We start from the raw sequence: 14,159 nt of genomic DNA, 5'->3' as shown, positions 1-14,159 counted from the left end.
TAATCAGGATTTTTTCCCCTCCACTTTTGATATTTTAAAAAAATTATTTAGTATGTTGTGTTGTTTAATCTGAGAAATACTGAAATGCCATTTGCCTGTGAGGATGGTCTGCAGTCTGAAGTAATAGATCCATGATACTTGGTGCATATTAAGCAACAGTGGTTGCTTATAGATGGAGTCGGAATCCTTTTTATTTGTTGGAAGAAACGTGAGTATCAATGGGCTGGAGACATATATCATACTAAATCTAAATTATATCTAAACCTAGTCTGAATATTGGCTGGTGAGCTTTTCAAATCATAAGTGAAAAAAGTTAACCGTCAGCCCAAGGAAAGGTGTACATCTCTGGTGTATCTATTTTATGTATTTGTACCTATTTTATATATTTGTACCTATTTTATGTATCCAATCCATGCTTATACTTATTACCAAATACGTTCTTGACAAATAAAATAAATAAATAAAATAAAAACTGTCTACTGTTGACCTCACCCCATTCCTAAGAGGTCTGTAAGGGGCGTGCATAAGAGCACCAGCGTGCCTACCGTCTCTGTCCTAATGATTCTTCTATTTGTACCTATTTTATGTATCCAATCCATGCTTATACTTATTACCAAATACGTTCTTGACAAATAAAATAATAAACAAACAAATAAAATAAAATAAAATAAAATCATGCTTTGTCAGGCGGTGGGAACCACGTTCTTATATGCAACCTTTCAATTCAAACTAATTTAAGAGTTTTATGCATGCCTATTCAAAAGATAATTTGACGTTTAATGAAGCTTAATCTGAGGAGTCCACACAGAAATTTAAATCGAAAGTACATCGGACAGCGTTCAGTGTTTTCAAACTTGACAACTTCAGAATTTGTGGACTTCAACTCCCCCAAATTCCCCAGTTCAGCATGGAAAGGTTGGGAAAGAGGCAAAAAGAGGTGATGATGTCTCAAAACAAGACGGTCCCGTCCCCGCCACCACCACCCCCCGCGCCGCTTCTTCAAAACAAGACGCGCTCTTCCAGCCGCCGTAACCCCTTCGTAAGAACTCCCGTTTCGTAGGCGGCGCTTTTAGAGAATATACGGTAAGCCAAAGGCTTCCGTCAAATCTTACTCGGGGCGGCCCCCAGACCGCACCGGATGTTTACAAGCTGCATTTCCGCACCAACGAAATCGTCTCTATGGTCGGCCGCCCTTGGGACCACTGAAGGGATCGGATGCGCCTGCGCGAGCCGGGCCCCTTTAGGCCGCTCCCGCCGCCACGACCATCCACCGAACTGTATGCGTTGAGCGGGGAGACGCGCGGGCTCGGCGGCGGCGGCGGCGGCGGCGGCCACAGCAGCAGCAGCAGCAGCCCCGCCCTCTCCCCTCCGGTGGGCCCCGCTGCGCCGCCGTGAGGAGCCGGCTCTCCTCCCCGCGTCCTCTTGCTCTCGGCCGGGCCGCTGGCTCCCCTGGAGTTCCTCCACGGCAAATGGTGGGGCCGGAGGATGCCGGAGCTCAGGGCGGCGCAGCTTTGCTTGCCTCGGGCCGGGACAAGGAGGCGGAGGAGGCGGCGGCGGCGGAGGAGGAGGAGGCAGACGGGGAGGACGCGGAAGCGGACGGCGAGCGGGATGGGAGCCGAGAGGGCTCCCGGGACCGACTGCATCGCTACCTGGCCGGCAAGAGGCCGCCCAACGGGGACGCCTGCGGTGGAGGGAGGATGACCAACGGGGACGCCGGCTTTCTGCTCCTCTCGCCGCCGACTTCCGAGGCGGCCGCGGCATCGCAGCGCGGCGACAAGCAGCAGCAGCAGCAGCAGCTCCACAACGGCGGCTGCGCCTTGTTCCTGAGCGGCGTGGCCGGGGCTGAGCCGCCGAGCGGGAGCAACCTGGCGGGGGCTGCCGGGGCTTCGGCCCCGTCTCCTTCGCCCACCTCCTCCGCCTCGGCCTCCTCTTCCTCCGCCTCCTCCAGCTCCTCGGGGACCCCGGAGGAGGCGGAGGGCAGCCTGTCTTCCCCGGCCAGGGCTCTCCCTTGCCTGCCCGCCTTGGCCTTCATGGACATCAGCCTCAACTCCCGAAACACCTTCGAGGTGAACCGTCGCCGCAGCGCCCCGGAGCATTTGCCGCCCCCGGAGCCTCCGGACGATCCTTCGGCCGGCGGTCACGCAGCGGGGCCCGGCTCGGAGCAAGGGGATCGGGCCAAACGGTTGAGTGGGATCGCCGGGTCCAGTTTTGCGGAATTTTTCACGAGGTAAAATAAATAAAATAAAATAAAAATGACTCATCGGGCCCCTCCCTTGCGCGGGCAGGGAAGGAAAGGTACGGGTGCCGCAGACCCGAGTTGTGCAATGCCGGGTTGGCCACAAAGGAAGGCGAATGGATTGGAATAATCGTGTCCCGGGACGATGGTGCAGGATCCGATCTGGGCGATGGGCTCCAGGGAAAACCAAACCCCTGGTGACCGACTCAGATTGGATCCTGCGAGATTCTGGGCTTCTCCGTCGTCAATCCTAAAGTAGCATCGATCTTCCCAACCGCCCCCATTCTTGCTGGCCTTCCTTCCTTTCCTTGTTGGAGAGGCTTGCAGTGGAAGGAGTGTCTTCATTTCAGAGCCTTGGCTTTCCAAGAGCTGAATAAGGCTCTGAATTATGGATGGTGTGAGGTTGCTTATTTGCACTTTTTTTCCCCCTCTCCCAAGCAGATATTGCTTTTTGGGTACCCTGAAAGGTATTGCAAAGGATATAGATCTGGAATGAGGGGATGGCCTGCTAAAGACCTTAGGCTAAGAAATTCCTTGCAAAAGGAAGAAAAAAAAAATCTTAGCAGGTAATGTTTAGGGATGTCTTAAGCACGGCCCCTTCATTACTGATGAACCAGTTCTGAAGGCAAAGAAAATTACACATATGGGATGTGTGTAACCTTCAGAGAAGCGTCCTTAACTTTTATTGAGTGTCTTTCGCTTAAAGCACGCTCAACTCTGATGCATTCATTGCTTCATTTAATGCTTAACGTAGGGTACATTTTAAAAAATATTTTAACTCTGTTCCACTCAAAAGAGATTTCTACCTGTAAATGAGGTGCAATCGCAGTTTATGCTTTGGATAGCGTTTTTCTACTTCTGTACCAAATGCCATATTGATGGAGAATGGAGGGTAATGTTTTGTATCAGATGTCTTGTTACAATGGCTGCATCTTGCATTGCTACACATTTGGTTACTTTTGAAAGCAAAAGGTGTTTTTATTGAATTTAGGGAATTTGACCTCTACATTTCCTTAGAAGCCTATACCAGGAAATATTGACAGACCTTTTAATCAGAAGCATCTTTATCTCTCAGTGATACATCCTTTTTGAAGCAGGGATCTGTTTTTTGTGACATGTGAAAGAACATACCTTGATAAATCATTAGCTTCTGAGGCCTCTGAAGTAGCTGCACAGCACATTAGAATATCTGTTAGAATGAGACCTACCATTTGTGACACTGATATTTCCTAATCATTCTCCTCTTGCATGTTTTGCTGTATTACAAAATATTATTTTCATATTCTTTACTACAAGTAATTAAAGGCTTTACAATATTTAGGCTAATAGGAAAGAAAAAATTCTATTATAGCCTAGTGTTGCAGTGTTACATTGTTCTTTAGGTATGCATGACATACTCCAAATTGAGCAGTTTTCAAGAATGAAATCTTACATCATTATTTGGCTGTGTTTTCAGTTTTATGAAGGACCAATGCATTCTTATTTGTTCTTAGCTTCAATAATACTGGAAAACTTAATGAGTACTGGAAATGGTGGAGTAAAAATTAGCTACTTTAAATTATTTTTCTAAAGGGATTTTATTCTATCACACACTGATACAGTATTCAGTGTTCTGGACATTGAAGCCATTTATGTTACGTTACGTTAGCTGTTTAGAGTAGCCTTATAGCAAAATAGGCAACAAATTTAACAAATATATAAATTTATGCTCCCAAGCTTATAGAAAAAAACAGTAAAAATAGGTAGTATTTTAGTCTCTACCTTGATGTTTACAATCTATAAACCATGAAGACCTAGCTTTTCATCCACACCTTCAGAGAGAGAGAGTAAAACTCTTCATTATGCTTGCCATTTGTTATCATGTTTTATTGATTTTATTGTAATGTTATAATTATGAACCACCCAGAGTTATTGAGAGTCAGAGTCAAGTTAAATAAATTATTACTATAAAGTTATGATACAAAAGAAAAACAAAATGGAGCTTATAAAAGAAAACAAGATCATTATAGCGTCAGTTCTTAATGTTACAGGGATTCTAATTTCACTTGTAATAGCTCACTGGAGAGGCTCTTAGGTCACTAGTGTGGGAGAATCAAAAAAGAAATTTAATTTTTTGAAGAATGTAGATAGTGGCCCTGCTTTCCTTCTTTCCCTCTGACACAGTGCAGTGGATTGGCTTCTGGATTATGGCAGTTATTTAGAGTAGGAACTTTTTGTGCTAAAAGGTAGGATGGTAGGGTGTTTTAAGTTTTTCCACTATGTTGTTGATATATGTTTTAGCATACCTAATAAACTTAAAATAATCTATTTCTTCAACTTTTGCCTGGTGAAGGTGGGGAGAGATGAGAAGAAAGGGAAATGACAGTGGACAGATCCTTTTGAAGTAGCTAACTGATATTTTGCAAAATATCCTGCTGAAACTTACTTGCCAGAATTGTGATTGTTGTATTGAGGAAGTATTTCATATCTCAGTATTCATGAATAGCTGATTTGTTGCCTCTTGCTCCTTTAACAATTATCTAGAAACACTTCTCCATCTGAAATGCTCATTACCTCATAATATAGCTTAATCTAGAAAATGTATCAATAGAGAAGTATTAATCCTATTTACAGAAATGTGCCATTTATCCTGAGTGATATTACGAGACTATAGAATTATACCAGTGCTTTTTCTAACATCCAATTTTTTTCACCATTTCAAAATCATCTGGGTTTCTTCTAACTGCATTTCCTAAACATCAACAAATCATGATGAATAGAGTAATAAAACTATTTAATTATAATATATGTAAAAGTTGAGTTCCTAAATTTTTAAGATTAAGATAATCATGTGAAAGCTGTTAGTATTTCTTGAGCAGAACTCTTGTTTCTGCATTCAAGTTTAATTTCCAGTCTTCTTTCTCGTTTACCCTACAGCAATTTTGTGAAGTAGATTAGGCTGAGAAAGAATGAATGGCCAAAGTCACCAAGGATGAAGATGGCATAGACTATGGGTCATTTAACCACGGCACTATCCTGGCTCTGTGTCTTGTCTTGTGAGGTTCATAGTATGACAGCAGAGACTAAAGCCTGAATTACTTAGTATATCCCCTATGTTCATATAAAAAGTATTTTGAAATTGTGCCTGAGCATTGATCAAATATGAGTCAGTAATATGACTTGGCTTTTAAAAAGGCAAAATGCAAATTTGAATTGCATCAGTAGGTGTATAACGTTATAATCACATGAAGTAAATAGTTCCATTTTCTTTTTCATTAATCAGAGACCAGGAAGAACATGTCCAGTTCCAAATATGACATTTTAAGAAAGGTTCAAACAACTGGCACAGATGCAGAAAAATGGGTGCGGTGGGGTGGGCAGTACAGATGAAACTATAGATGAGATAAAGAATAAATTTATAGGTTTTGGGAAAAGAGAACTGGTAGGGAACTGTCAGCAAGCATTTTCCAAATATCTGAAGGGGGATCATAAAAGTCAAGACCTGTTTTCTATTCCTCAGAGAGAAGGATACAGGCTAACACAGATTTTGGCTGAATGTGAGGTTAGACTTCAAATTTAAGATGGTAGAAATGAATGTTTCAGGCAGCCATCTGTTTGATGCTTAAATTTGGGTTCCTGCACTGTGAACATAATTTGATTTAAGGGTGTAAGGAATCCTTTCCAATTTTATGATTCTGTGATAATTGTCCCAATTCATCACTTTTTGCTTTGACAAGCTGCAAGTAAAAAAACAACGCCAGTGGTATCTGGTATAATACCTCCTGAGAGGAAAATGGGTTCTGTATCCCTTCTAGAGTCATTTAGGAAATTCAGAAGGTATGTGAAATTGCCCCCACAATATTGTTAAAGGGGCATGTAAACTATGGACTTTGCTGACAGTGAATCCCGAGGATCTAATCTGATCCCACTGTTCATTCTGAGAACTGATAAAATTGCATCTTGGCATATTTGCTTGGTTTATCACTTTTCTTTCATACAATTATACATTTTAAAGTTCCGCAAAATCTGAAGTCTTCCTGTGTTAGTTGTTACTTGTTGCTGTATCTGGTAGTAACATGAAATGTCAATTTTATATTGAACAGCAAATGCTTAATTTCTGCTAAGGCTACAGTCTAGAATTTCTTTTGAAGTTTGTATCTCTGAGCAGCATTAATAAAGGGTTAGAATGTTAATCATTTCACAGTAACACTATGTCTGAAAATTGAAACAGTATTTAAGTACTTATAATACTCTGCTACATAAATACCCATTAGAATTAATGTATTTGATGTAGCAGTGTCCGAATTGTGGAGTCCTAGATGCTCTCTGAGCTTGGTTTTTTGCTTGCTGCCATTTTGTTACCGGACTTGGTAACCCCTTCAGTGTAAGCTGCATGTGAAATTTGGACAAAAATGACCAATGAGTAAAGGAAAAAAAAATAGCTGAATGCAATTTATATACATGATACACATTTCATACATTGTTATCTTTTTTATTACATGTTTTATATGCAGTATTGTAAAATATGCTGTTAAAACTGTAAAGTTAAGGTCATTTACCAAGGAGAATTTATTTCTGAGTTAATGCAATGCAGTAATATAATTCAGTCCTTCAGCTGTTTTATACATACAGTACTTTCATTATTGGTACTATAAGAGAAAAGTGTTTTAGGAATTACTTACCTAAAAATGAACCGAGAAAAAATTCTATAAAAGACACACCTCCATTTAAGTTTCTACTGAGATAGGGCTATAAGTAACTTGCTTAAAGAGTTGATAAACTTGAATGTTCCAGGGCTGCGATGTGCTGTGGCATGTTTTATTCAAGCTGTGATGTTTCATAAATCTAGTATTTTAATAAACACAAATTGAAACTGGAACAAATATAGGCAAAGAGTACCTGTTAGCTGTTATTTTAATTTAAGTTCTGCTAGTAACTTAGCTGAAACTGAATGTTTCACTTTGATTGTAAACTTGTTTTTCTGGTTGTGATTTCATTCTTTTTTCTTTTTCAAATTTATGTGGGTAATACTTATCAGTGTACTGAATGACTTTCACAGGTATCAGTTTCACCCTTGTCTCAATCCACAGTGTTTACAAAACTGCTGTTAGATATTTAGTTTATGCATATTTAATTGAATACAGGTAGCCTTTGATTTAAAACCATTCGTTTACTTACAGTGGCACCGAAACAAATGACTTGTGATGGTTTTTTACACGTATGATTGTTGAAGCATCCCTGTGGTCATGTGATCAAAATTCAGAAGCTTGGCAAATAGCATGTATTTATGACTGTTGCAGTGTTCCAAGGTCATGTAATCACCTTTTGCAGCTTTCTGACAAGCAGAGTCAACAGGGAAGTTAGATTCACTTAACAACTGTGTTACTAACTTAACAACTGTAGTGATTTACTTAACAACTGTGACAGATTGTAAAATGGGGCAAAACTCACTTAACAACTGGTTTGCTTAGCAAAATTTTGGGCTCAATTGTGGTTTTAAGTTGAGGACTACCTATAAGGTACTCATCTATACCTTGCCATCTAAGTCAGCTACTATTTCCTACCCTGTTTTCCCCAAAATAAGACATCCCCTGATAATAAGCCCAATCGGGCTTTTGAGCACATGGCAATAAGGCCAAGTGCTTATTTCAGGGTTCAAAAAAATATAAGACAGGGTCTTATTTTATGGTAATTTGATATTAACTGCAAAAAAAATAAACTGATTTTCTGGATATATGTCAAAGATATAATAAAGTTCACTGATAGATAAATTGTATCGTAGAACTGTAGAACTGCAGAATGTTACATACTGTTGTTCATAATGCTTGTGTCCCTTTTTTATTTGTTTGATGATGATGATTACATGCTATCAAGTCATTGTTGACTTTTAGCAATCACATAGATTTATCCATGATGATCTGTGTGTAACCTCGGTCTTCAGGTCTTGCTCATCACTACTGTAATTTAATCTATTTACCTTGTTGCTGATTGTCCTCTTTATTTTCCTTCCACTTTCCCAGCATTATAGTAGTCCTTGACTTAAGATCATAAAAGAGCCATAAAGCAGGTCATTGCATGATCAACCCGATTTTATGGCCCTTTTTTCCCCTGGTGCTTGTTAAGTGAATTGCCATAGTCGTTAAGTGAATTGCAGTCATGAGGCAAACATTGCAGTCTTTAAGCGAACTCATTTTCCTGACAGAACAATTATCCAGGGGAACAACTTGCCTCCAGAAGTTGTGAATTCTCCAACACTGGAAGTTTTTAGGAAGAGATTGGACAACCATTTGTCTGAAATGGTATTGGATTTCCTGCCTGAGCAGGAGGTTGGACTAGACGACTTCCAAGGTCCCTTCCAATTCTGTTCTGTTCTGTTCTGTTCCGTTCTGTTCCGTTCCCTTCCCTTCCCTTCCGTTCCGTTCATTGTTCAATTAGGGCGCGTTTTGCTGAAAACCAGAAGTAAACCTGTTTTCGGCAAAAACGTAAATCACAGTTGTGTGATCACACAATCTACTAATGCAGATTGAGTACTGCGTGCCTGAAATGTGGTCATGCGGCCATGGAGGAGACCCAGCCATCAGAATGTCAAAACTGAGTTATAAGTACATTTTGAGGAGGGGATCCATCGTAATTTTTAATGGTTGCTAAGTAACTGGTCATAAGTCAAGGACTGCCAGTAGGCTCTTTTCGTAATGTGTCCTAAGTAGGATAATTTCAGCCTGGTCATTTGTGCCTAAAGGAGATTTGCATGATGTTCCATTTATTTGTTTTCTTGACTCTCCACAATGATCTCGGGAGTCTTCTGCAACACCAAAGTTCAAAAGCATCAATACTTCTCCTAGCTTGTTTCTTCAAAGTTCAACTTTAGCTTTCTGAGTGTTACAGGGAATACCATGTTTTGCACATTTTTTTAATCTTTGTAGGCATTTACAAACAGTAAAAAGAAAATAAAGGTTGTTATAAAAGGGAGAGCAATATATTATTATCAACTCTTACAAGAAATAAAATATATGTGTTGTAGCACTGTCATATAAAACTGTAGAACATGGAAGAAAACTGTTTTGCTTGTGAGTAAAAGCCTGTTTTATATCCCATTATATGTCATTAGAATTCTAATGTTTGTTCGTAGGATTGGGATTTTATTTCTAAAGTTAAGTGACCAAATTTCAACTCAGAATTTCTTTTTACCTCTTTCCTCAATAATCATAAGACATTAACATTTAAGTTGAAAAATGGATTCTAAAATGGCAAATTCTGCATTATAGTGCCCATTTCTATATAATTTAACCACATGAGCTACATTAAAGTCAGTAAATGTGGGTATAATCACTTCACCACATAGAGACCCTATATAATAATATGGTGGAATATGTATTTATTAATAGTTAAAATTGCTCAACCCCCCACCCCATAAATTGGATCCTGACACCTTTAAAGGTTAAATCTTTTTTTTTTTTCTGGTTTGTATGCTGCTCTAGCTTTTTTTTAAAAAAATCACATCTTGCACTTCTCATTCCAGTCATAAGCTTAAAATATAATTTAATTATAAGAATACTTCATTTTTCTGTTAAATTACTGGTAGATATAAACAAACTTTCAAAGGAAAATATCAAACAGTTACGGGTAAAATGTAATATAGGTAGTCCTCAACATACAACAGTTTGTTTAATGTCTGTTCAAAGTTACAACGACACTGAAATATGTGAGCTATGACCGTTTTTCAGAGTTACAACCTTTGCAGCATCCCCATGATCATGTGACAAAACTTCAGATGCTTGGCAACTGGTTCATAATCTATTTATGACTTTTGCTGTGTCCCAGGAACATGTGATCACCTTTTGCGACTTTCTGACAAGCAAAGTCAATGGGGAAACTGGATTCACTTAACAATCGGGTTACTAACTTATCAACCGCAGTGATTCGCTTAACAACTGTGGCAAGTAAAGTGGTAAAATGGGACAAAATTCACTTAACAAATGTCCCGCTTAACAACAGAAAATTTGGGCTCAATTCTGGATGTTAAGTCGAGGACTACCTGTACAATTGGACCTTGGTTAATGACCATTCATTCAGCAACTGTTCAAAGTTATGACAGTACTGAACAAGGAGACTAGCAGCCAGTCCTCAAAATTGCAGCTGTTGCAGCATTCCCACAGTCACGTGATCACAATTCAAGCACTTGGCAACCAGCTTGCAATTATGACGGGCTAATTGAACTCACACAATTAGACTGCTAGATCAACCAATTTAAAATTGTTTTCATACTTAAAACTTGTTAAATGTTGAAAGATTTATTTCTGCAAATCCTTCATGAGAATGTAATGTGACTGGAAGGTAAATTATCTTCTTTTGGGGGAGTGAGTGGGTGGGGACTTCTCCTGTATTCCATTTAAAATAAAGGTGTGTCAAGAGGGCAAGCAAAAAAAGCACATTTGTTTTAAAAACAGAATTATAATGTAGCGCACAGTTGTTCATCAGAAAATACTATTCTGCACAATGCACCGTATTGTTATGCCTTTGCTGCGTTTAATCATGATGGTTCCTGCAACCTGTCTTCTCACAAACTAGGGTAAAGAAGAAAAAAACCTAAATGACTAGTCCATTGTGTCTCAAGTACGTTCTGAAACTGGCCACCAGAATTCATATTAGAAGCTGTATTCATATGAAAGGACTTAAGGCTTTTGTCACCTTTTCTAGAGCAAGGCTTTGTTCTGATGGTATTCTGAGAGGATTCCTCCCACATGGAATCACTATTTATACTTTTTGCTTGTTTCCATGTTGATAGAAGGATACAGGTATATACAGATTCAGTCTATAATCCATCTTTTTGGGAGAGCTGTCACCTCCCTGGAAGGAACACCATACTAGTTGTTACCAATAGGTGAGATACAAACACTTTGGTTAGGATCTTCACCTCTGATTATTCACCTGTTACAAAGTAATAAAGGTGGAATTTAAAAAAAACAAACTAAGATTTCCAAAGTTGCTGAATGCAACATAAGCAATGGCAATCTCAGTATCTCTGGATACCATGTTACTGTAAAAATGTAGTTGTCATTTAGATATGAATGCATCTGGCTGCAGTTGGACATGCCACATGAATGACTGTATGTCCCTCCGAACAAATAAGGTATCAATAAAAATGTCTAGGCAACAACCTTTTCTCCTTTCCCTATCCAGATTAGGGAGTGTATTTATTCATATGACATCATGAACTTGGGAAAACACTCCAAACTGCAAATACAAAATAGTTCTGTGATGTGAATGCTTCAATACTGGAACTTTTTAATAGAAGATTGGACAACCATTTGTCTGAAATGATATAGGATTCCTGCCTGAGCAGGGGCTTGGATTAGAAGACCTCCAAGGTCCCTTCCAACTTATTCTATTCTATTCTATTCTATTTTATTCTATTCTATTCTATTCTATTCTATTCTATTCTATTCTATTCTATTCTATTCTATTCTATTCTATTCTATTCTATTCTATTCTTGTGCAAAGTACAAAGAAAGTAGGAATGCATGTCCCCCATACAGCACTTCCTTCTCTTTAAAAATCTACTCCATCTTCATTATTTTTTCAGCATAGGGACAAGGAGCTGGAAATGGTTACAACAATATGTTAAGGTATAGATATTTCTACTCAGACAATAAATTACATTGAATGTTTAAAGTGAACAAAAACTAGTACAATCTCCCCACAACAGTGTTCCTAGCAGAACTCTTCTAACTCAAGAAATATTCTTGGGCTTCCTTGACTACACTACATGTTTGAAATCTCATAGATTTTTCAATAATATTCAAGTCTGAGGAATGCAAAGGCTATTCCAAGATTTTTGTCTTTTTTGTTCCTGGAAGTATTTCATGGCCACTTTGGAGGGATGCTTTGGATTGTTGCCTTTCTGAAATATCAAGCTTGTGTTCAACTTCAGCTTATTTACTGACTGGGACATCATCCTTGAGACCAAGAAAAATCTCTGTTACAACTGTCTCCAAAATTGGTTAGATCTGTAAAACAGAACCCCTGATCATTCCAGACAAAAACAGAACCCCTGGTCACTCCAGATAACTGCTGAAAAGTTTAGCTGACACTGGAGCAGTTTTCTGCAGTCTTATAGTATAGGATTGCTGATATAACAGTGATCTTCATGTGAGAGTTGTCAGAATTTTTTTTTTCTGGATCTCAACAACAAAAGCCAGTTGTACAATACATGTAGTCCTCAACTTATAACCAAATTTGAGCTTGGAATCTTCCATCATCGAACGAAATAGTTGTTAAGCAAGGCATCACATGACTGCTTCACTCAATGATCACAATCCCGGCTCTCCCAATGTGGTCATTAAGTAATCATATGGGCTGTTAAGCAAAGCATGGTGGGCCCTGGGGTAGAGGAGGCTCTTTGCAGACTACAGGGCCCACCAGGGTGTGGAAAGTTGTCACAGGTTGGGAGGCGCAGGCCAGCTGCTATAGGGGCCACTGGCACATGGAGCCTTTTGAACAATTGTAAGAATGGCATCTGCTTGCAGCAGCTGCAGAAAAATGCAAAAATAAGTGGAACAATTGATGTCCATATAGCTGTCCTGGCCCTCCCAGCCTGTGGCTGTTTAGAAAACTATATATACCGCTGGGGGCTGCAGTAGCTGGCCCAGGCTACCTAGTCCATGGCAACTTTACATGCACTGCTGAGTCCTGTAAATGGCTGTGGCCTCCCAGGCATGGTAGGGTGGGGAGTAGGTGAGGATTAAGCAAGGATTATTTGTATACAAAAGAAAACCTTGAGTAGCCTGAGATATTTTGGATTAAGATCAAAGGGGGGAAAAAAACTGCTTGGCTGAAACTATGCAAGATACATTCAGAGAAAAGGAGTGTAGTAGGAGTTTCAAGAAAAGAACCCCCTGACAATCATTAAGCCCAGGAGTGGCTCTATTATGCTTTGGGGTTGTGGGACAGCCAGCAGTACAGGAAATACTATGTGGCCAAGCCGAAGTATAGAGTCAACTAAATAGCAATATATATATCTGAGAATATTTCTGAATAGCAGAGTTCTGCAAGGAAGAGAGGGAAGTATTCTAAACAAACAGGAAGACTCTTTAACTGTCAATAGGAAATATTTGGAAGCTATTGTTATTCCAAAAGAAAAATTAATTAATGGCCAAAAGGCAGTCTGAATTTCTGCAATGGGTTATTCATTCTTTTTTTCATATTTTAATCTGTAAACAACTGCACATAAATATTCCTTAATGTGTTATTAAACTATATTCCAAAGGTTGAATTTCTTAGTTGGATTGTACCGTAGATATATACGGGTAGTTCTTGATTTACAATCACAATTAGGATCAGAAAATTGGTTGTTAAGCTGTGCAGTCGTTAAACGAGGTATCATGGAACTAATTTGCAACCTTTCCTGCTGGCTTTGCCATTGACTATGCTTGTCGGAAACTGACTGGGAAGTTGCAAATGGTGACTCACACAGTGGGAGGACTTGTCATAAGTCACTTTTCAATGTTGGAACAGGTACTAAATGAATGGTTGTAAGCCATTTGTTCACCTGCAGTGCCATAATATACGGCCTAAGTATTAGGATTTGTATGTTGTCTTCCCAGAGGAGAGCCATACCATGAAATGGTGTATTTCCATGGAATTGTGTGTGTCCGGTAGTATTGCTTGCTATGCTTGAATATTTGTTCAATCGACAATACAAAATGTGCATTTTCAATTGGATGCAGTACATCCACAAAAATGCCTGGATTTTTTTTGTGTTAAATCTTTCCTGGCTCTTCAGCAACATTTGAAAGAACTTCCATTTTAAATCTTCATGCTGCAATACAGAAGACAAGAGAGATTGTTATTTCTTCCTAGAAGTAGGAAAAACTGGATAGGACAGGGAGAGTGCCATTATTCAACAAAGAAGAATGGTGACTTTCACAAATGGCTTCAATGCTTG

General features: G+C 39.4%; 1 protein-coding gene across 2 annotated transcripts in view; it reads left to right on the top strand.

Moving 5' to 3' along the window:
- Positions 1 to 1,131: 1,131 nt before the first annotated feature.
- TBC1D12 (TBC1 domain family member 12) overlaps positions 1,132 to 14,159 on the top strand; it is a 53,655-nt gene continuing 40,627 nt past the window's right edge. Inside the window, exon 1 of one of the 2 annotated variants that reach the window (XM_060683020.2) lies at positions 1,132 to 2,227. In XM_060683020.2, coding sequence (XP_060539003.2) covers positions 1,470 to 2,227 — 758 coding nt within the window. In that variant the 5' untranslated portion in view covers positions 1,132 to 1,469. The remainder of the gene's footprint in view (positions 2,228 to 14,159) is intronic. The other variant, XM_060683021.2, reaches the window with a different exon arrangement.

The sequence above is a fragment of the Pantherophis guttatus genome, chromosome 6 (assembly GCF_059756535.1).
Source record: "Pantherophis guttatus breed Tessera chromosome 6, ASM5975653v1, whole genome shotgun sequence".
Taxonomy (NCBI): Eukaryota; Metazoa; Chordata; class Lepidosauria; order Squamata; family Colubridae; genus Pantherophis; species Pantherophis guttatus.
The sequence above is the reverse complement of the archived record's forward strand: the minus strand, read 5'-3'. Positions and strand labels throughout refer to the sequence as shown.